The 23508-nt window shown below is 46.4% G+C and overlaps 2 protein-coding genes across 7 annotated transcripts in view; one reads left to right on the plus strand and one right to left on the minus strand.

Annotated features, from left to right (window-relative positions):
* DYRK1B (dual specificity tyrosine phosphorylation regulated kinase 1B) overlaps positions 1-9468 on the plus strand; it is a 34683-nt gene extending 25215 nt beyond the window's left edge. For both annotated transcript variants that reach the window (XM_053398411.1, XM_053398410.1), the window contains exons 2-11: positions 2830-2975; positions 3651-3770; positions 4018-4206; positions 4984-5131; positions 5580-5866; positions 6160-6306; positions 6652-6792; positions 7723-8026; positions 8231-8337; positions 8472-9468. In XM_053398411.1, coding sequence (XP_053254386.1) covers positions 2913-2975; positions 3651-3770; positions 4018-4206; positions 4984-5131; positions 5580-5866; positions 6160-6306; positions 6652-6792; positions 7723-8026; positions 8231-8337; positions 8472-8867 — 1902 coding nt within the window. In that variant the 5' untranslated portion in view covers positions 2830-2912 and the 3' untranslated portion in view covers positions 8868-9468. The remainder of the gene's footprint in view (positions 1-2829; positions 2976-3650; positions 3771-4017; positions 4207-4983; positions 5132-5579; positions 5867-6159; positions 6307-6651; positions 6793-7722; positions 8027-8230; positions 8338-8471) is intronic.
* A 7331-nt stretch (positions 9469-16799) lies between these two features.
* The window catches only part of LOC128418596 (beta-1,4-galactosyltransferase 3-like), a 45313-nt gene continuing 38604 nt past the window's right edge, over positions 16800-23508 (minus strand). For 4 of the 5 annotated variants that reach the window (XM_053398416.1, XM_053398414.1, XM_053398415.1 and 1 more), the window contains 6 exons: positions 22940-23299; positions 21807-22042; positions 20803-20990; positions 19135-19257; positions 18593-18697; positions 16800-17348 (listed from right to left, as the gene is read on the minus strand). In XM_053398416.1, coding sequence (XP_053254391.1) covers positions 17198-17348; positions 18593-18697; positions 19135-19257; positions 20803-20990; positions 21807-22042; positions 22940-23201 — 1065 coding nt within the window. In that variant the 5' untranslated portion in view covers positions 23202-23299 and the 3' untranslated portion in view covers positions 16800-17197. Of the gene's footprint in view, positions 17349-17605; positions 17658-18592; positions 18698-19134; positions 19258-20802; positions 20991-21806; positions 22043-22939; positions 23300-23508 lie in introns of all 5 variants that reach the window. The other variant, XM_053398418.1, reaches the window with a different exon arrangement.

The raw sequence follows: 23508 nt of genomic DNA on the forward strand, positions 1-23508 counted from the left end.
AAAAGTTCTGACATCTTAGATTGTAAAATCCATACTCGTGAAATGTGTGTCTGGAAGGACAAGGTGTGTTCACATGGAAGGGGGGTCTGTGTTGCAGTGGCACCTCAGGCCCTGTTAATGTGTGGCTCTGGGAATTGGCTTTTTAATTATGTAGGTGGTTTTTTCTTTGTAATAGAATTGGCTTGGAAGAAATAAGGAAATAGAAAAAGAAAAATACAATTGAATAAAAATAAAACATACTGGAGAGGGGGGGTACAGATCTGGGTTGTTGCATTCACAATCCCTCAGAATAATTTAACGGTTTTTATTACATAAGTAAATAATATTAGAAATGCTTTTTAAAAATAATAGTAGGCTTGGCTATTACTGAATTCTTAGCAAGGGTATGTGTGTTCTGGGATAACAGAGAACATGACTCTGGCTGCAAAATTCAACACTGTGAGAACGTCAGATTTTGTTTTGTTTTTAAAGCAAGAGTAAACCTTATAGGTTATCACATCATAGAATATTTATTTTATTTATTTGTTGTAAGCCATCATGTTTATGTAGTAATATTAGAACTTCAGTTAGCAGATCGTTTTTCCTGGAGGTTCACTTTGATAAGAAAGTTGTCTGTGGTAGGCCATCCCTTAAAAGTGGTTTGCCAGTAAGCTCCTGTTCCTACTGTTGCTTTTCATCCAGATCCCTCTCTTGGATTTGGGACTAAAAATTAGTAGGGGAAACAACATACCTCAAAGGTCCAGATTTGGCCAAGGGGACCACATCAGTTGATCCTTATCTTACAAGGAGATGAAAATTGGATACAGGTTGTACAAAATACCGTATTGGCCTGAATATAAGCCACACCTTTAAAATTGGAGGGGGGGAGGAAGAAAAAATACCCGAATATAAGCCGCTCCATTCCTGGCTGCGTGGGGGGTGGAGGAGGCGCACTGCGTTGCCAGCGGCCTTTCCCCTACTTTGCTGTCTCCCATCCCGGCCTTGGGAGAGAGGATGGGGAACTACGCGGGGGGCAAGCGCCGCTTTGCTGCGCTCCTGGCTGCATACCATAAGGTCACGAATAGAAGCCACACTTTAACTTTTCATGGTCGGAATTTGGGGAAGAAGTGACGCTTATAATCAGGCTAATACAGTAATATAAATTTTAATGTAAAGAATGTATTCTAATACATATATGGGTGTGTATATCGGGGCAGAAATGTCTGCAAAATGGAAATGTATGTCCTGGGCACCAGTAGCATAAAAGACGGTTTTGTATCTTTTGATTGTTTGTTTGTTTGTTTAGAGTATTTATAAACCATCCTTCACCAGATGGTGCCACGGTAGAAAATACCATATATATTAAAATGATAATTAACAGTATTTCAAAACTAAAACAGATAATAAAACAGACATTTAAAAAACAGACATTTAAAAAAAATACATGGCAACAGTAACTGAATTAAACTGAATTATTCCAAAAGGGGGTGTAAATCTGTTTAGTAATCTGCAGTAAGAAAAGTTGACATGTTCATAGCATCACCAATGGAGAATTGCTGTTTTGGGGGGAGGAGAAGCAAACTACAGATAGAGATCATGTTAGAAACAGCACAGATATTGACTCCCAGTGGGTGCTGAGGGAATCCCTCTCTTTAACTACATTCAAAAGAGAGATCTGTAACTTTGAGGTGTGGCTGCATAATAAGATACAGTACACTGACCACATTCTGCCCAGCTTTCCTTCAGTTCTGACAATCCCTATGATTTTGCTGGAGCCTCTGACCGTGTCTGACATGCAAACACCTCTGCCTGTTTTTCTGTAGTTACCTCTCCTCTGCACAGTTCAAGCTGTAGCCTCTCCTCTTGCCTCTTTCCCTTCCCAAAAGGCCATTAATGGTAAAGGTGCACATGCACTCAGGTAAGCGTCCTTGATTACAAAACATGGAACACAATACCTAGACCTTAAAACATTCAGGAATACATTTCATGATTCTGCCCTTCCTCCCATAGACTCAGGGTTGTGTACATGGTCCTGCTTCTCCCATTTTATTTTGTTAACATCCCTGTGAGATAAGACAGCTAAAAGAGCTGGAGCTCACCCAGTGAGCTTCAAGGCTGGAGATTGTTTTGAACCCAGGTCCAAGTACAACACCCTAGCCACACTATGCCATACTAAGGGAACAGTTGAATCTAGGAGTCATTCATATGTGCCTTCTCCTTTCCTATTTGCATAGTCTTGATCCCAGTGCTAATAGTTGATGGCTTCCTTATGCTCTTCTCTCAGCTTTCATTCACTTAAAGCTGCTGTGCAGTCAGTCTGGGAAAGATAACAAGAGGCTTGCCATCCCCCACCCCACCCCCAAGCTGTGGTAGCTTGAGGTTGCAGAATTTAGTGGACCCTTGCTTAGTATAATGAAGGTATAATGTAGTCAAAACAAATAAAGAAGGCTGGGAAATGCTTATATTAAGCGCCAGCTCTTATGCCTGAACTCTGTTTTGTGGTTTTCGGTATTGCAAATATAAATTTGCTTAATAATACCATGAAATGCAAACACCTTTTAGACTGTCTTTTCTAATACGTTTGTGTCACTGTTTCAGTTCACTGGGTGAAGCTCTCTATCCTGGGTTGTTTCAGGAAACTGGATCTACTGCCCCCCTCCCATTAAAAAGCTAAGAATAGAACCTAGGTTCTTGGCCATATCCTCACCCCTACTGTAATCAAGATACCTGACTCTCTTCTTAAATTGGAATGCGTTTTGTGGTGAAAGCAGAGAGCTATTTCTGGGAACTGCAGGCATGTGTGATGACTTAAAAAAAAAACCCTCACCAAACTATTTTTGTGCCCTCTAGGTGGCAGCAGCACTCCACAATGCCAGCTGCCGCCCTGCAGCCAGGTTGCCTCTCTGGGCCGCTCTCTTCCTACTGAGACAATCATGTCGAGCCAGCACAGCCATGCTCCCTTCTCCAGCATCCAGCCCATGGCTGAGCATCAGCAGGTAATTTCCTGGAAATTCAGCCTTTTCGGAGGCTCCCCCTGAATCAGCTGTTTCCTCTTCAGACTGTATGCTTGTAAATACACACAGCGGCTCAGCCTGGCTCAGCTCCTTTCCCACTCTTCAACCTGTGGTCATTCCAAGTAAAATCTACATGAGGCTGATACAGGTGTGAATCTCTGTTTTTATTTAGCTCACATCATAGAGACAATGGCTATTAGGTTTGAGGCTCTAAGTTCAGTCTCTAGTCAAGGCATGCAGAGGGGAGTCATTGTGGGATGAAGCAGCCCCCTAATGCAATTGCCACTGGAATCAGCCATGATGTGTGGTGAGAGCCACTTAACCTGGGCCCAAGAAGTCATCCTCACCTGGGCTGATAGCAACCTCTTTCCTACACCATGGGGGAAATTAGATGTGGGCTGCAGACTGAATCTACTAAGTTTAAAAGGTTAGTAATCTCAGCATGACCCCTGCATTCACTCACTCTCTCTGCCTCCTGCAAACCTTCCACCTCCAAGTACATAAAAGAAAACAGGGTTTTTAGTGGAATAGAATGAAACCCTTGTCAATTGCTGCTTCCTGCTGGCGGCTGGAACACATGCTATTAGCCCCATCATGGAACTATTTCAAGCCCATGACCTTTAGGGACTTATCTCCCCTCCCCCTTTTCTCCCACAGATCATGCCAGACCTGGCCATCCTGCAGAGAAGAATCCCGCTCACTTTTCGGGACTCTGCCACAGCCCCACTACGCAAGCTGTCTGTCGACCTTATCAAAACTTACAAACATATCAATGAGGTAAGAGGACCTTCTCTGTGGTGACAGCTTTGACCAGTTCCTTAAAGCATTGGGAATAGTGACGATTTAAACATTTTTGCACTTCTTCTTCCCTCTGTGCTGCATGTTGATGGCACCATTCCTTAGCTCTTCTGCCCTGCCAGAGAGTTTAGTTTGCTTCCCCGGGCTGCTATGGGGAGGTGTAATTCCTCATCTTAAAAGAAAGGTTCCTTGTATTCTGTGCACTGACCCTGCGTTTCGCTGCCAGGTCTATTATGCTAAGAAGAAACGCCGAGCCCTGCAGGTGGCACCCGAGGACACAAGCACCAAAAAGGAACGGAAAGTGCACAACGAGGGCTATGATGACGACAACTATGATTACATTGTTCGCAACGGGGAACGCTGGCTGGAACGCTATGAAATAGACTCGCTCATTGGCAAGGGATCCTTCGGACAGGTCAGAGGGCAGCCAGGAGAGAGACTTCTTCTGTATCCACATCTGTAACTACATAGCAAGTTGCAGTCTGTGCTCTGGTGATCATTGGCCAGAACACTGCTCTAGGTTCTCCTTCCCCAGCAAATGTGCCTTTGGCAAGATCAAAAGGGAGCTTGCCCCACAGTCACAGGAACACACAGCCTGTAATCTCGCCAAAGGGAAAAGGTTGTAGCTCATTGGTAGAGCAGAAGCTTGGTTTGCAGAAGGCCTCAGGTTCAGTCTCTAGCATATCCAGGCAGGGCTGGAAAAGATACCTAACTGAAACCTTGGAGAGCCTCTGCTAGTCAGTACAGATAAGAGATAACCAACGTGGTATCTTCCAGGTGTTATTGAACGACAGCTCCCATCATCCATGACCATTGGCAGCGCTGGCTGGGACTACAATGAGAGTCCAACAACATCTGGACATCATCACTTTGGTTGTCCTTGATATATAAAGTATAAGCCAGATGGCTCATTAGTGTTGTTTGGTATAAGGCAGGTTGTTGGGTTGTGACCTGATTTTAAGTAACTGGGGTTGATGTTTCGTTGCCATCCTAAGCAAAGCTTTGCATGTATATCGCCCTGGCCTCTTTCTGAGGAAGGGCAATAAATAAATAAGATGACCACTATGTGTGTTGACGCTTGAATGTTCCCCCTGCCCAGCGGTACTTTTGATTTGGTGGTTCTCCCCAAAGTCATTACTTCTTGGCACCACTGTGATAACATTATACTGATGTGTCTTTTTCTCCCTGCTAGGTGGTGAAGGCCTATGACCAACAGGCTCAGGAGTGGGTGGCCATAAAGATAATCAAGAACAAGAAGGCATTTTTGAGCCAGGCTCAGATTGAATTGCGATTGCTGGAACTGATGAACCAGCATGACACAGAGATGAAATACTACATTGGTGAGAGTTTGCAGAGATATGTTTTTGGAATTAGTTGAGAAGTGTGAGTGGGTCAGGGAGAGCACTACTGGTGAGATGCACATTAAATGAAGTCTCCAGTGCTTCATTTAGATTGGTGGCAACTTGTGGAAGGCTCTGCATAAGTGAGTGACTGATTAAAGGAATGTCTGGATAGTGTTTGAGAGACTGGTTAGGGCATGAGTTGAAGTCGGTGGGGGTTCAGGTCACTGGGAGAGATTGGTTCATCATTTTGCTTGCAGATGTGGTGCACTCAGTGATCTGTGGTCCAAGACTGTGGGAAATGTTCATGTGGGATGCCTGGAGGTCATAATTATATGTCAGTGAGGTTCACAAGTGCTGGCTGCAGGGTGTTGTCAAAGCATCACTGGGGAGCTGCAGTATTCTAGCAATGCCTCCACCACACTTTCTCTCTCCACCCCACCCGCAGTGCACTTGAAGCGGCATTTCATGTTCCGGAGCCATTTGTGCCTGGTGTTTGAGTTGCTGTCCTACAACCTCTACGACTTGCTCCGTAACACCAACTTCCGTGGCGTCTCTCTGAACCTCACACGCAAGTTTGCCCAGCAGCTGTGCACTGCATTACTCTTCCTGGCAACACCTGAGCTCAGCATCATCCACTGTGACCTTAAGCCTGAGAACATCCTGCTCTGCAACCCCAAGCGCAGTGCCATCAAGATTGTGGACTTTGGCAGCTCCTGCCAGCTGGGCCAGCGGGTGAGTGACCCCTTGCTGTGACCTCTCCAACTGCAGGCCCTCTCCCAGTGCCTAACCTGAGACCCTCCTAGTGGTCAACATCAGAAGTTTGTAATTGTCAGCTTGAACAGCTTCCCTTGTTTTTCTCAGGACTTCTTCAGCTTCCCCTTGGCTAGATGAGGGCACTGGACCACCTTGTTTGTCTTGGCCAACATTTGAAGCAAAGGGACTGAAAGAAGACAGACCCACCTGTTGTGACCTTCCAGTCCCCAGAGTGCAGCAGCTGATCCTATCTTTCCTTTTCTTCCCTGCAGATCTACCAGTATATCCAGAGCCGATTTTACCGCTCACCTGAAGTGCTACTGGGCATGCCTTATGACCTGGCAATTGACATGTGGTCCTTAGGTTGCATCCTGGTGGAGATGCACACAGGAGAGCCCCTCTTCAGTGGCGCCAATGAGGTAAGTGGAAAGAGGACGATCCAGGGGAGGGGAGGGGAGATTGGCCCCTGGGTATTATGCTCCAAAGGACTTGGTGTAGCAGCTAGCTTTTAGCAAGGGCAGCTGTTGAACTTGCTGGGCAGAACGACCTAATCAAGACAAAGAATGCAGCAGCAACTTGGCTTGGCTGGCAGGAGGAGTTGAAGTGTGTGGAGCTGCATGAATAGGTCCTTGGTTCAAGGAGACAAATGAATGGATTTAGAAGGCCCTCAAAGAAACAGGGAGTGGGTTTGGAAAGCCAGGAAGAGCCATGTGGGGCTGGGAACTATCACCTTGTGTTCCTGATTCTGTGCCTTTCCCTTGCAGGCAGATCAGATGAGCCGGATTGTGGAGGTGTTGGGGCTGCCACCCCCTCACATGTTGGAGCAGGCTCCCAAAGCTCGGAAGTACTTTGAAAAGCTGCCTGAGGGGGGCTGGGTCCTCCGGCGGGGCAAAGATGGCAGGAAGGTAATGCGTAACACAGCTGTCCTCACTCTTCAGCCCTTTCCCCCTCTGCATTCCCTTTAAAATGAGCCTGAGACAACAGATGTTTTTAAAATTATCTGCACAACACAAGGTTTTGAATTGTCAGTTTTGCTATTCACATTTTGTGTTTTAGCGGGGGGTGGGACGTGTTGTGGTAAGCTTTTTAGTTGTGCCACAAAATATTTCCAATGACCTTTGAACTGTATTTTGTTTTGGGACTGTGGTTTTGTATCCATCATTTTCGGTTACTTCTATGGCAAGGAGATTGAAAATAATTTCTATTGACTAAATCAACCTAAAGGCACAGGCTCTGCCCTCAGACTTCCAGGCTAAGAGACTAGAAACCTCAAGGGAAGAGGGGGAATGATTTTGAGAATGCAGGTGGGAAGACATGAGTTTTTAATAGGCCTTGGAACAAGCAGATGAGTTCTCTGTGAGGGCAGAAACAGGCTCCCCCACAGTTGTTGCTCTTGTTTTCATGGGTGATTTGAAATAGATGGGGCAAGTATCTTGCAAGTGTGTTAAGATAACTATCCTTTAACATGAATGGTGCATGTGACAGAAACGCATGGCACTCCTGGGCAGGAACAAGAAGCCCTGCGGGCCTTGCTTTTTGCAGAGAGTTAAGTCAACTCCTTTCTCTAATATTGACAGTGATTTTTCTCTAATTAAACACATCAACTTCACAATCAACAAGGAGTTCCTTAGGTTTAGGAATATAAAATAGCCTTGTCCTGTGTTGTGATAAAATGAATTCTTTTCTACTTTCCAAATACAAACTTGGCATGACTGATAATGTTTACGCCTTTACTGAGTACAGTAGCACAACACCCCACCTGGCTGATACAGACCGTTCTCTATCTTGCTGTAAGTAAAGTCTGCCTAACTATACCGTTCCTTGGTGTCTTTCAGGACTACAAGGTTCCAGGGACACGGCGGCTGCACGAAGTGCTGGGGGTGGAGAGTGGAGGCCCAGGCGGGCGCCGTGCAGGGGAGCAGGGCCATTCGCCTTCAGACTACCTGAAGTTCAAGGATTTGGTGCTGCGCATGCTGGACTATGAACCCCGTAGCCGCATCACCCCCTTCTACGCCCTGCAGCACAACTTCTTCAAGAAAACAGCTGATGAGGGCACCAACACAAGCGCCAGCACCTCACCCAGCCTGGGCACGGAGCACAGCCACTCCACCAGCACCACCAGTTCTGTGTCTAGTTCTGGTATGTCCATCTCTCCCTTTGCCTCCTTTCCACTGCCAGCTCTATCCTCAGTCATCTCCATTGCGTGATCTGATACTCTTCCACCTCTCCCCATAGGAGGGTGTCGGTCTAGCTGTTCCTAGCATCTCCTGCTCTGTGCCCAAATGTTACCTTGGCCCCTGTTCTGCTCCTCTGACGCTGTGTACGTTTCTCCTCTCCTATCAGGCGGCTCCAGTGGTTCTTCCAACGACAACCGCGGTTACCGTTACAGCAATCGTTACTACGGCAGCATGGGCACCGTGCATGCAGACTGCGAGATGCAGAGTCCTCAAGTACGTTGCCTGTCAGGCTCTGGCCTGTTTTGGCTCCCCATGCCCTTTCTGTCGCCCCAGTCCTTAACATGCTCAACCCCTCCATTTCCATCTTTAACTGACCGTTTCCCTCTTTTTTGTTGTTGTGGTTGCAGGCGCCCCCTCAGCAGCAGATGCGTCTCTGGGCCAGCGGCGACAACGAGAGTATTCCTCACATCTTACCTCACAAGCCCACGCCCAGCCAGGCCATGCCATGTTTTCCCCCGAGCGGTCACCCTCCGTACCAGCGCCCTCCACTCCCACTCTCTCCCCCGCTTCCCGAGGCCATGGAGGTTTCTCTGGGCCCTCGCCATCTGGACTGCAACCCCCCCGGGCTGGGCTCTTCCTCCTTGCACTTGGGCACCTCGGCCTTCCGGACTAGGACTGCTGGCGGCTCGCGCCCTGAGGGACTTGGCCTCAACTATCCTCTCCGCGGGCGTGGGCACCGAGACACTGACGAGACTGCACTGATGGGTGTCTGCGTGCCCCAGGGCACGGCTGCCAGCTCCTGATGATGGACTGGCCCGGCAGGCTAGGAGCCAGTGCCCAGCGAGAGCACTCCCTTGTTGCACCAGAGCCTGGACGGGCCAGGACTGACTGTAGGGCAGGGAACCAGTGCCCAGAGAGCACTTCTCCATAGGTGAGAGTCTGAGTGGGCCAGGACTTGCGGTGGGATGGGTCAGGTTGCCTGGCTGTGGCCAGTCTAGAGACCAGGTCCTGTTGCTACCTAGGACCTTGCTGCAACTGGTAAGCATTGTTGGGGGGGAGGGGAGGGGGGAGGGGGGGAATAGGACAGGGGGAAGCATGTGGAGCCAGCATCCTACCGCCCTTGCAGCCTGGATGCCGCCTTCCCCCTTTCGGTCAGTGCTTTCTCTGACTTGTGTGGTCTTTCCTGGCCACAGCCCCTCTTGAATCATTCAGCGGCATGTGGCCTGCCAGCCATTCCCTTCCTTGGTGCAAGAGATTTCAACATTCTGTGCTTGGATGGACAGTCAGACTTCTGTGCACTGCGTGGACTGATGGGCTTGGTGGCCTATGTGGTCCCATGGGAATTGCTGCTAAAAAATTTTTCCCCTGCTTGGAAATAAAGGGTTGCCCCAACCAGCGAATGTTTATGCTGACTCGTGTGCAGCCATCTTGGACCTGCCTCTTGTTGTGTGTACATGATGGAACGTGGGGTGGGGGCAGTGCTTAGATCTGTGTTCTGGCATCATTGAAGTATACTAGTGCAAGGCACAATTAGGAAGGTGGCAAAGGAGGGAGAGGGCTGCTGAGCTGGGTTGTGAACTTGTACCTCTGCCTTACTTGAGCTCATGCACCTGCACAGGATTCGGTCATATGAGCTCATGCTATTTCCTTAAGATTCTTTTCTTCTTTTTCGCGAGTAGGAAATGTGGAAGATTAGCAGAGAAAGAGGGATGCAACCAATATTATTTTTCCTAATAACAGGGAGTTGGCCCTTAACACACCCACACCATAAAATGCTGCTGTAGTATAAATAACAAGTGTGCTGTTAGATTGGCAAGAAATTGAAGCAACAAGGCCAGAGGGTGACCCAAGGAACCTGTTTCCCTATTCCAGTGGCTTCTTGTTGCTCACTAGGCACTTTGTTCTGCTGTGCTGCACAGCCAGGCAGATCAGGGCTTGCACCTGACCAGACTTGGAGGTGCTTGTGTTAGCACTGTCCTTTTCCAGTTTTGGCAGGCTGCTGTCCCTTTCAGCTGGATGAGATTCGGCTGGGCCTTACACATGAAGGGGCCCTCTCAGAAAAAGAGCATTTCAGTCACAGAGCATTTCATTGTAATTACCATACAGTCAACACAAGGGCAAGCGTAATCTTGCTGCTTTGGGCTTTTGAACAAGATGTTTTGTCCATTGTTCTCTGAAAGCAGGGCACATGGTTCCAGACTCAGCTGCTACTGGCAAAATGTGATGCTTCAATGGAAGTGCAGAGTGGTTGGATGTTGCCTGTGTCAGTTTTTTTAGACCAGGAATTTGTTCCAGGGATATGTGCTATGTCCTCAGCAGTCCTAGTACACTCAGGCCCATGTCTACAGTATCATGGCATTAGATATTGGGATTCAGCATCCTAAAAATCTCAGCCTTTTGTTATGTTTCTTGGTTGTAAAGATGGGGTTGAAAGGCATGGGTGCAATTCCAAGTTCTGAAACCAGAAGATGACTTGGATAGGCCTTCCGATGGCATGGTGTTCAAATTATCTGTTGCACTCCATGCCCTCTTCCTTCTGCCCAAGAAGCAGTTGTTTGGAACACAGCATGTTTGCATAATTTATGCAGATTATGCAGTGCAGGCTTTTTTGTTATTTAGAACAAAATGTGCACAGTTTTGCGCCCAATGCTACCAACTGAAAGAAAGGAGGCCGGTTGAGAGGCTTGGGCCCAGCTAGGCTAGGCAGTGTCGGCTGTAGAAGAGCAAATGAAGAAAGATGGCTGCGCACATGAGCAAACTCCACTGCAGATGGGAAATCAAATTAGACATTTGGTGGGGCTTGTGGAAAGAAGAACCTGCTGCTTGAACACAAAATAACCTCAACCAAGGCCATCCAATAGCTCGTAAGTACCACAAAGTTGAAGTTCTGCAGGTTTTGGGTGCTGGTCCTAGCTTTTATTCTGAATAGAATAAATGATTCTGTTACACTTGAACAAACAAGCTCTTGCAGACAGTTGTTCAACTTGGGAATGTAGTCCATTAATTATCTGCTCCCACTTAAATGATAAATGCTTAAAAGTGATCATCAGAGGGTTCTGTATTCTTAGCTCCCTGCCAGACCAGCTGCCTCGTTACCCCTACCCTGCCCACACTACACACTGCCATTCATGCCTTTTTTAAAAGTGAATTCACAGTTAAAATGAAGGCAGATAGCTGTATCACCTGAAACTTGTCTCCTTTACAAAGTACATGCCCAAACTGGGAAGAATAACTGAGCCTACTACAAAGAGTAGTGGCTGCTGTTCTTTGTGCTGTCACACCTGGGTTCTGTTCCTCCAAGGAACCTTGCTCAGGAAAGGTTTCAGGCTAGGCTAGAGTTCTGGTAGAAGTGCATATCAAGGTCACGCTCTCATATTGTTGCTCAGTTCTCTACTGACTTGTCACATTGGTTTCCTCAAAGGTAGGCATAGGGAACCCATGGCCCTCCGTGTGATGTTGAGACTCCTAGCTCCACCAATAGTCAAGGGTGAAAGGCAGTATAAATTGCAACATCTGGAGGGTCACAGGTTCCCCATCCCTGCTGAACAGCAGTGGTGAGGAACCTTTTTGGGGCAGTAGGCCAATCTTTACTTTCCCGCGGGCTAACTCTTACGGGGACAGGACTACCGACCTGTCAACCACCTGGTGTCTTATTGACATCTGATGATTGTCATGCCCACCTGCCAAAGTTGGCCTGCTTTGTGCAGTTTCCAGTGGGAATCAGCTAGTACACCTAAGCAGTATTGAACTCCCTGTGCATCAGCTAATGCACAAGTGTATGTGTTTTGGTGTGTTTTCTGCTACCAATGTCTCTATTTAGCTTCACACCTGATGTCACGTATGACGGCAGGTGAGCAAAACAGTCTTGTGGGCTGAATGAGAAGGCCTGATGGGCCAGAGTTTCCCCACACCTGGGCTAGAGTATATTCTCTGGCATAAATTACCAGATTACCACCTGCTTTTATTCTTTTCTTTTTCTCTCTCTTCCACAGTAAACTCCACTCAGGGCACAGTTCTTTCTGTTTTTAAAAATGCTTGATTTGAGACTAAAAGCTCCTGTTAAATCTTATAGCCTGTTAAGTCTTGTATGCAGGTTGTAATTGTGCACATGCAAAAGACAAAAAAACTCTAGTATTCAGTTTAACATCAATCATTTTTAGAATCCCAGTTTTTTCCTTCTCCAAAAGGAGGTCTCTAGCTTGTGTGACTGCAGAGATGATCAAGCCCAAGTTTAATTTAAATTAACAGACTAATGTCAGTTTTGATTCCCATGTCCCATTGGCTATAATGGGGAATTAGGGTTTTTAAGGATTGGGGGCTTAAAAGAACAGGGTAGGGTAGTGCTTTTAGAACTTCTATCTCTGTCTTTAGTGGGGCTTGGGGATACTGTACAAAGGTTCACAAATATGGTCACGGCATCACCCACAAATTTAATTCTGGCAGGCAACATGAAAAGCCTTCATTGTATGTCACCACTATTATTTTTTAAAACGCATATCACAATAAATTGAGGCAGAGCAATCTTTTCAAAATGGCAGGAGGGCTAGGTCTCAGATGATGCCACAGTTCAGTTGGTAACAAACTGCACAGCTAAAATTCATGGATCCCTGCCTCTGCAGCCTTTTGTACCTCTTTGTAAATGAAGAAATTATTGGAAATGACCAAATGCATAACATTTATACAGGAGAGAATAAGGGGTAGTATCGAGGTACACAACTGTACCTCGGTACTATTCCTTTGTTTTCAATTAATGTGATGGGCATTTTAGAGTGTATGTGTTTGATTTGAGCCACTATTTTGAGCTCTGTTAGTTTGGAAAAGCCCAGAAGTCCTAAATGAAAACACCAATCATATACAATGTGAAATAGAATGCCACATGTCAGACTCTGCTCTCATTTCATCAGAGTTGCTCACAAATATTAAACAGATTGGGGGTGGGGCGGGGAATGATGTGATAGTTTAGTTACACTTACATTATTCAGTGGAGAGTCTAAAATTGTATCACCTCACCCTGCGCCCAAATTGTCCTAACAAGTAGTTTTCTGCACATACTCTGGCCCAGCTTTTAGGCTGTATGTAGCAGCCTCCCTCAAAGGAAAATAGGGTAATAAGACCTGTCACTTCAAATACCCATTACCCCTGAAATGCATTCACCTGTTTCCTTTGGACAAATTATGCAAACAAAGCTATTGTTTTCATGTCTTGCTTGGGCGGGTGGGAGCAGAATGCTGGACTATTCATGTAGCATGGGGTTCATACTACTCATTCAGCATGCAGCTTTATTCCTTCATATTTATATCCCACACTCTAGGAAGGCAGAATGAATCTGGTTGATAATAATAATTTTAAAAATCTCTGCAGTCATGACAACCTCCCCCAGTCCGCAATGTGGGTAGCATAACAGCAAAGCTATGGGAGAGATGTCCAAGCTTAGTTCATGTAATGGAACCACACGAATCAGCAGACGTTGAAGGAGCTTGGCTAAGAAGGCTATTCTATAAATGTCTGTTCCACAATGTCGGGGAACCTGTAGCCCTCCAGATGCTGTAGGACGCCAGCTCTTTGCAGTCTCAGCATCCATGGTCAATGGGAGTTGTGTCCAACATCAGTTGGTGGGCCCACCGCTTCCCCATCTCTGTCGTACAGCGGTTACATATTAACCTGGCTTGCAGCAATAGTGAACCATTTCACTATTCGTGAGCAAGAGAACAGATGGCTTTCAAGAAGTAGAACAGGAAGGTGCACAGCACAGCTGCTGCTGCTGCTTTTAATACACTGAAATTTGGGACACTTTTGTGTTACTCCTGTTCTACCAGCACATTGCCAAAGGTAGACAGTGGAAGCCTCAACTTACTCAGTCTCTCATTCAGAAACTAGCGTGTAGGCACTGGGTATTGCCAGAAAACAGATTGAAACTGCCAGTCTAACACACATCTTTACAGTGCAGATTTTTATTCAAATCAGTGATATGTCCAGAATGTTTGGGGTATTGGAGCCCTTTGCTCATGGGAAAAGTGGGAGGCCTTGGGGCCAGTGGCAAATCAGAGGCCTCTGGAAGGAAACAACCCTCCCACTGTATATAGGACACGGCCTCGGAGCCTGGGTTGCATATAACCATTCCATGGATTTATCAGATCTTTTAAAGTCATGTAATAAGCTAGTGGTCACCACATTTTGTGGCAGTAAATTCCATTAAGAAATAATATACAGTACTATAATTACTTTCCATCTGTCCTGAATCTTATGCCACTTTCATCAGGTGATGAGTTACAGTACTGAAAAGGAGAAAAAACTTTTTAACCACTTTCTCCATATCCTACATAATTTTACAACCATCAAAAACAATCATTTCTTCCTTTTTTTCACCCACAACCACTGTAGCCTTTCATTTAGAGATAATTTTAGTTGTCCTTGCCGGTACCACTTCCAGATGTACAGTATCATTTTTGAGATAGGACACCTAGAAACAGCAAACAATATTTGCAAGTCCTCAGAAAGCTACCTATTCTGAGCCACACAATGGGTCCATTATTATCCAGCATTATTTTAGCAGCAGCAATTAATGTCATTATGCCAAGGGCTTTTTACCACTGGCAGTTTCCTTCTCATTCTCTTACCTAATAATCATTAGCAATGAATTATTTGTTTGTAGTTATATGCCAAGATTTTTAGTGAGTTTCTTCCACAACCCCAATATCATCTTTGTTAATCAGCACTAGCTAAAACCCCATCAGAGTATAGCGAAAGTTAGGAGGTTTTGCCCCCATTATATTGAACCTCATTTGCAAATTTTGAGATCTTTTTTTTTAACTTCCTAATCCATTTAGGGTTTGATAATCTTGAATAATTTAGTGTTTGGCCATCTCATTTATAAACTACTACAATATATTTTCTCTTTCTTCCTTTCGTTGTGAAACTGCCCCATTTATTCCTGCTCTCTTCTTTCTGTTGTTTAGTCAGTTACCGATCCATTAGAGGTCCTTCTATGCTGTGACTAACAGTTTATGCAGCAGGCTTTAGTGAGGTATTGCCCAAAAGTCCAAAGGCCCAAGATCCTCCAGGATCATCCCATCCACATTCCTGTTGACAGACTAAAGTTAAAAGATGTGAGACAGAACTTTCCTTTGCAGAAGCCATGCTGATTCTTCTTCAGAAAGGTTTGTAACTTCTATATACTTGATAGAATTTTATTAAGCTTACTAGCTTTTTCATTTCCTGGGTTCACACCTGAACCACTCTCTCTCTATATATATGGTTACTTTCCAATCCTCTGGTACAGAAACTGATTTTTGGGATAAGCTGCATATCTCTGTTAGAAGATCAGCAGTTTTGCACTTGTTCCTTTAATAACATTGGAATGGATCTGATTCAGACCCAGCCATCTGATAATAAGCACTAGGGCTTCTATTTGTCACAGCCATTTGTCTCAGTTATTCAGACTCCTCCCTCAAAAAGGCCGCTGAGGATCAGGTATCAGCCCAGCATCTTTCACAATGGATACAAATAATTCATTTAGTTACTTTGCAATATCACTGTTCTCTTTTAGGGCACATTTTACTTCCTTTTCATATAAATGATTGCTCCGGAGGTTCAAGCCAGACTTGCACATTTTATCACAACTCCTTCAGCTTATGCATTGGCATGACTGATTCCACAGTTCTGAGGATTACTTAAGGTACCTTTGGGAAAAGCATGGCTGCAGCCATGTTCATTGCATTGTCTTGATTCCTTCAGATGTTGAAGAGATTTGGCTGATCTCTTTAAGAGTTTGGAGATAGCTGTGGAAGAACAACACCTGAGAAATTGCAAAGCAAAATTGTCACCACCTAGTCTAATCAATACAAACTACAGTGGTACCTCAGTTTTCGAACATCTCCATTGACGAATGTTTCGGAACTTGAACGCCGTAAACTGTAAATTCTTTGGTTTTCGAACACGCCACGGATGACGAACAGGAAATGCGGCTTCCACTGAGTGCAAGACCCTGTCAACTATTGAGTTTCGATTTTTGAATGTTTCAGAACTTGGAACCATCTTCCGGAATGGATTACATTCGAAAACCGAGGTACCACTGTATAGTGAATGGTCAACTCATCTGTCTTCCAAGGCTGACAGTGAACACATTTTCAAATCACAAGGGCTAAAAATGAGTTCCAATCCTAATTTCAGCTCTATGGCTATTGCTATTCATGGCTGTTACAAATCCCAGTGTCATAGAATCGGAATGATAACAGCAGCAGGTAGGACCTGCTCTGGAGAGACCAATACTATTACAGAAGGGGTCAGCTTGCATATACCAATTCAGTGAACCAGCTGAGCCCGCACAGCTGTAGAAGCAGAGATCCTTGAGATCTACTCATCCAAGAAAGGGGGTGGGGGTGGAAATCCAGCTACAATCCTTTCTGCAGCACAGGAAGAGGGTGAACAGAAGGGACCTCTTTATAATAAATGCCTTTGCAAGAGTGAGCAACAAGCTAGCTTGGCATTTTATCACATCTCCTTAGACGCTGCTGATAGTCCGCCTATAAGCCCACCATGTCTTCCAGCACAACTCATTGCTACCTGCCTGGGCCATCCCAGCGCTAGTGTGTTGACCTGCCAATCAGCTCTGGCCCTCATACAGCTCCTCTCTTGCCTTCCTGGCGAAGAGCACAACTGGCCCAGGAGAGATGGCTGCTAACAACTTCCCTCTTAGGCTCTTGCTCCAGAAGAGAAACTGCTACTTGGCCAGACGCTTTAAAATAAATTGCACTTTAATAAGAAAGACAAACCATGGCACAGCAGCTGCAGAGGTTCAGACTTGCAAAGGACAATCCTGGTTTTCTGCTCAAGCTACCGTGCCGCTCCTTCAACCAAGGTATGAAAGGCATCCCACAAACGGAGTCCTGTAAAGTCAGACTGCATCCAGCCCTCGAGAGAAACACTCCAGGGGAGGGGGAGGAAGTCTTTGTGTGGAGTCCCCATCCAGTCCCTGGTATGCAGTACCCCTAGCACCTTGCTAGACACGACAGTCAGCACATGATGACCACAATGCTCAGGGCTGTCCATCTCCCTGTGGATTCTTTGGTTTCCTTGGTCCCAGAGAAGTGGCAGGGTGGGGCTCCTGTCCCCAGGCCACTCTGTGGCTAGTGCATCACATGGAATGGCGCATTCCCTTCTCAGTGCCAATGAAGACAGTGATATTTGTGTAGAGGGGGTGAAGTTTCTTGGAGAGCAGCTGGTACTCCAGTGTGTTCATGCCATCCTGCTTCCATGTTCTCCTCGTCTTGGCCAGCAAGTTAAATCTGTAAGACAAATTCAGAGTCAAGCACGAGAACTCGAGCCCTTCTCCTACCACCTCCCCGCCCAAAGTGCAGCTCCTTGGATTTGTAGGTTAGGAGAAGCTTACGTATTCTTTTTACACAGATTTCCAGTAATGAAATGGTATGGTGTGGTCAATGTTTTGTAACAAGGCGAGGAGGACAGTGTCATGTTTGTCAATAACGGAAAAACAGTTGCAAATACCCATGCCTATACCTGCCGAAAAATACAAACCACTCACAATGATGAAGTGGGTGCTCTGAAGAAACTTCACAGCTTAAGATCAGGAGCAGCTATATGTGGCAGGTGGGGAGGAGAAAAGGAAGGAAGGAGAATGCTTGAAAAAGCAGGGACTGGAGGATAATAGATGGCAGACGGACGAAGTTGAAAAAACACACCAAGCAGGAAATAGGAAAGCGGCAAGACTACACATACAGCCTACAAGCAGGAGTGGATGTGCATAACTAGCAAGCAAGGAAGGTTTGAGGACTGAGCCAAAGCTCCAACGGTGCATAAGGTTTTTACATTTTGAGTCCAACATGCAATTTCTACCAATTGTACAGTTTCTACTCTACCTCTATCCTTGTAATATGGCAACTCAGAGTGGGCAGTAAGGACCAACAGCCCTGGTTGGTAATGGTGGGGGCCTGGGTTTTACAAATGGATTGGAAACAACTATCCAGTTCTCTTTTGCTACAAAATTTCCAGTCCAGGTTATTTTGCACCACCACAACAGAGTGTTGGCAAGCTCTGCCACACCAGAAATAGCATTAAGGGAAAATCACAGAACAAAAACAAAAACATCTGTCTGGGCTCTCAGTTCTTTAGAATCTCCACATCCCAGGACTTCTTACCAGTTCTTTGTTTACCATTGTGTGATGTCTTCAGGCCAGTCATAATGACAACCTTCCTTTCTCTCACAGAAACTGGACTGCAAACCGTTAAAACAACTGAACATCCCATGCCTCCACCCCAGCTTGGCCACTGCTGGAGGCTTCACTCCCTCAAGCACAAATATCTAAATATGACTATTCTCTGGGAGTTACTCATCCATCATATTATCTGCTGTGGACATTCACCCTGGCCCAGAGGATTTGGCAGGGTGCATTAAGGAGGATGCAGAGTAGCTACATACAATTACACTTAACCACCTAGTTTACAAGACAGCAGTCCATTTGCAATTGTTCAGGCCACATTTCTGCCCCAAGTAGTCCCCTTCTCTACTCACCTCTTAGGGTTCTGCTCATTGCCCTTGTCATGTCCATGCTTGATCATACGGTAGCGGCCATACTGAGTAGATGGGCGAGAGATAACCATCCCACTCAGCGCTACCCTGCAGAGAAGGTGATTGACAATGCAGCATTAGCAGGAGTGCACATGGGGTTTCAGCAGAGGCACAAGTGCTACAATTACACACTCAAGCAATGCAGTGCTTCAGTGCCTTCAAATCTGCGCCATGCCACTCATAGCTCCTCTTCCTTGCCCCACCCCTGGGCAACAGCAAGAACAGAATAAAACAATCCTGGATTCCTACCCAGGATTCCTACCCAAGCTTGCCCAATCCCTCCTTGCCAATATTTCCTATGCTCCTACACAAACTCTAGGGCAATACATGGGGGAAAGTTTGAGAGCCAGGACTCCTAGGGTCCCATCCTCAGCCATGCCACCTTAAACCTTTGTGAATAGAGTTGCCTAATCCTCCTAAAGCTGCTGGGCTTTATGCTGAAGGGATGGAACTGGAGCCGGCTCCTTATCTAGGACCATCTTTACCTGACTGCAATGTCGTCATCTTCACCGCCCCAGCCCCAATAGTTGTTGGGAAAGCCATTCATCCTCATGTATTGGTCTGGACTGAGTGCAGAAACCCCTCCAAAGTAGGACTTGTATGGAAGCCTGCAAGAATTTAAGAGGACATTTATTTACCTGTAGCCCACCTGCTACTACCATGCATATAGGAATCTCTATAGGAAACACTTAAAACCTCAGCTGGCACAGAGATATGGGCATCTAATATTACTATGTGAATATTACATTCACAAGCACAGGTTGTGCCCACAGGCTTACAGACCAATAGATATAACATGAAAGGAAAAAGGAATGTGGAAGGAAAAGGAAATTCAGGTACCAATTCACGTGGAATGACTTGAGGGAGAGTTCTGGAAGAGGTATCAAATGGCAGCTAATAGAGAGGACCTCACTCTCTTCACTGCATGAAGCATGCATATCATTTTAGGGTTTTTAAGGGCAACAGTACACTGAATTTCAGGAGGACCATTTCTAGAGCAGGGTCCTGTCCAGTGATCAAAATTAGACAGGTTCCAGGCGCATTTCGCACCTGGCTATCGGCCACTTGCGACCAAGTGAAGGTGCCTGGGCACCAGGATGGTGCCTGACACCTCCAGCATCTGGAGGTGCATGACTGGGGATCATTGGATCTTGACTGTTTTCACACCCTAATACCATTATCCTGTACAATTCTATCAGTTATATTTTATCGGCATAGTCAGAATGAATGTCAGCAACCAAAATGCTTTTTCTGTGTAGCCTAAGCAGGAGCGGTGAAAAACGTTATAGTTACGTAATTGTTGTCGCTTGTCTTCACTTACCCCACCCCACTGCCCTGCTCACAGTTGTGAAGAATATTCTTAAGTTATGAACGGTCCATGTCCCCGTTAAGAAAAAGGGGTAGGAGTAAGCCAGTATTTATGTAGACTGTCCCTGGATAAAATGACTTGTCTTCTTTAAGTCCTCAAAGTTCTTAACCTAGCTCAAGGTTGTCATCTGAACAAGCCAGATGTTAAACTGATAGTCACAGTCAACCCTTCATTTGAAAAATAAGACTTCAGAGCCGTCTTGCCCCCAAATGGCAACTAGACATTCTGTTTTGGTGACTGCAACCTTGGTTTAAGGAGCCATTTGGCACCTAGCTTATACATCTGAGCTTCTAACACTGGTCTGCCTAGGCTTCCAGTTCTTTAGCACCAACCTTCCCCTACAGCTGAGCTGCTGTATGCAGAAAGCTTTTCTCTATCAACTCCCACCTGTAATGCAGCTGCACGCAAGAAGGCTGCCCTTCCGACAAGCTCAAAACAGCATTATTTGATTCTTCCCCTGCTTTATCCTCACATCAATCTTGCAAAGTAGACTGAGGGAGGATGACTGCTTCAAGGTCCCGTCAGTAAGCCTTATGGCTGAGTGAATATTTGAACCCAGGTTTCTCTGGTTCTAGTCTGACATTCTAACTCTTCCAGCACACTCCCCATTCCTCCCCGTATCTGCATCTAGAAAACAGCCTAGAAACACACGAGAAAGCAGTTGTTTTCAGTGTGATTTTGTTTTCAGAAGGGAGACTGGGCATCTCTATTTTAAGAAGGAAAGGGTGTTGGGAGGGGTAGAGAAGCATTCCTATGGAAACAGACCCAAATCCAAGAAGCTTACTTGTAGCCAAACTTGTCCATGGCAACAGCCACGTGCTTGGGGAAACGGTCGCAGGTATACACATTGCGGTCATCTTCAGGGATGAGGTCCACATCATGGAAGAACATACAGTCCCAGTCCTCGTCTTTCATAGCTTCCTTGAAGCCCACATTCAAGAGTTTGGCCCGGTTAAAAGTATAGTTCTCAGCCTGAGAAAGAGATGGGTGGCATTTACACCAGAGCTGTGTGTGTGTGTGTGTGTGTGTGTGAAAACTAGCTCCCCTAAAGTGCTAAACTCTCACATCCAGGACAGTCGCCACTAGGCGCTATATTAAAATAGTATCCTTCCTTCACGCTGTCTTCTGGCATTCTTGCATTTGACAGCTCCTCCAGAACCACCTACTCCATTTCTATCTTGACTAGGGCATGTTCCAGGGGGACTCATTCATCTACATCTGAGGTTCCTTACCTTATCTCTTCCCCCTCCAAGGAATTCGGTGAGCTCAAACTGCTGGGTGCTGGTTAGTCCCTGCCCGCTCCCCATACCCAGTCTCAGCTCCACCCCACCCCGTAGTACTCTTGCTAGGGTTCCTTTCCTTGTGCCTGACTCTTCCCCACCTCTCCAGAGATCAGACTCAGCACAGTAGAAAGCATGATTCACCGCACTTTTTGGAAGGAACTACAGCTTTCCCTCTCTGCAGCAATCAGAGCGCAACCCACTGCCCCCTACTGAGGCCTAGTGCTGAAAAAAGCTTTGCCTGCCCACCTGCCTTCACTGGGGACTCCTCCATTAACAATCAAGAGAGCTATTGCCTCTATTCCCTCCTCTCCTAAGGAGAGAGAGAGGCCACACATTAATGCAGGGACAGGCAGCAGCCACAGAGACTCTTCTGCTGGGAGCCGCCCAGAGTGGCTGGGGAAACCCAGCGAGATGGGTGGGGTATAAATAATAAAATTATTAATTATAATAATAATTATTCAAACCTCCTGCCCTGCCCAGCTCACACACGGCTGTGGCAACGCACCTGATGGATGATGTAGATGCCATAGGTGAGCTGCTGCCGCTGTAGGAAGGGGTGCAGGTAGTAGAGCAGGTACTTGAGGTGTTGCTCTCGGTTGCGGTGGGGGATGATGACAGCTGTTTTGTGGACTGCATCGCAGTCGGGCGGACGGTAGCGCCCCCCTTTGGTCACAAGGGGATTCTTCCGCACAATATCATCCAGAGACAGCCCTGCGGGGAAAGTCACCCGAATGGGGCCTCCTGCAGGCGAGCAGAGACAGGGGTAAGGCAAACAAGGTAGTCAGCAGACTGCAGGCTAAGAGCCACCGTGACCCAGAGACCTCAAGAGGAGAACACCTCGAAACATTTTCATTTTAGATTAAAATGAGCATTAGCCTCCTGGTCAGTTCCAGGGTTCTTTTCTCTCCCCACCCGCGCCATCCCTGGTCATCCCTGCAAACTTTAAAGAATCATAGAATTGTAGAGTTGGAAGGGACCATGTGAGCCATCTAGTCCAGCCACCTGCAGGAATTTTTTTGCCCAAGATGGGGCTCGAACCCACGACTCTGAGATTGAGTCTCATGCTCTACGAACTGAGTTATTACTATGCTTTCACTAGTCACACTGGACAAGAAAGGGGGCATGGGTCGAGGAGAGAGAACCACTTCTTTCATTTCACAGAGCACTTCATGGCTTAATGGAAGATCACTTCTACGATGGGCCCACAATCCTCAAGTCTCTTTTTTGGGGGGTGGTCTCTCATCACTCTAGGCATATCTATTTAAAAATCACTATCGCCGTACTCTTCTTCCAGAATTTGTGTCTTTTTTCCCAGGGCCAAAGAGCAGTGTAAACATGAAGCAAGCTTTTGAATTACACTGTACTCTTTAGTCTCAGAACTAGTACGCTACACACAAAGAGACAAAAATGACCCGAAAGCTTGCTCAGAATTTACTATTTCATGCTCATTTTTGCCTTTCACGTGCCACTCCAAACCTTTCCAGATGGTTGGCTGGTTCAATGAAACAATACATTATGGCTTCTGTGACTCTTAATTTCAGAACAACCGCGCCAGCCCAACACCATTCAAATCTTAGGGCTGACCCCAAATCCCCAGTTCCTAACCAGAACCAGGATCAAGAACAGAGAAGCCCTTACCAAGGAAAGGAGATGCCTCTGGACAGTAAGGAAGTTCCTCTGGGGGCAGAGGGGGCCGGGCAATCAGGCTGAGGTTGGCGTAGACGTCCCCTGGCAGCGAAACATTGTGTAGGCTGGACAATATAGTCAATGTGCCCCCCTTGTAGAAGATGCCCAGGAAATAGGCAACACGCTTGCGGTAGCCATCGTGGTACAGCAGAGCCATCACCACCAGCTGCACCCCTAGGAAGAGCAGCAGGTAGCGGCCACGCAACTGCAGCATGGCTGAGGCAGGGCCAGGATCATCTATCCATGGTGCAGCTGGGCTGAAGGGTGGCGGCGGCGGCAGCAGCAGCAGCAAGGGAAACAGAAGACAGTGACCTGTTGGAAGCAGCAGAAGGTAGAATGAGTACAGGCAATGCTCATTCATCAGGTTAACTTTTTTTTTATGCGCAAACATTTTGATGGGCTAAAAAAGGTGCCCCAATTAAAGTATCAGCAGGTTTTGGGGTTGGGGTGGGGAAGAAGCTAATTTTAATGCAAGTGCAAACTGTAGCAGAGAAGCACCATTTTGAGAGGCTTTCCGTGTT

This window comes from Podarcis raffonei, chromosome 8 (assembly GCF_027172205.1).
Source record: "Podarcis raffonei isolate rPodRaf1 chromosome 8, rPodRaf1.pri, whole genome shotgun sequence".
Lineage (NCBI taxonomy): Eukaryota > Metazoa > Chordata > Lepidosauria > Squamata > Lacertidae > Podarcis > Podarcis raffonei.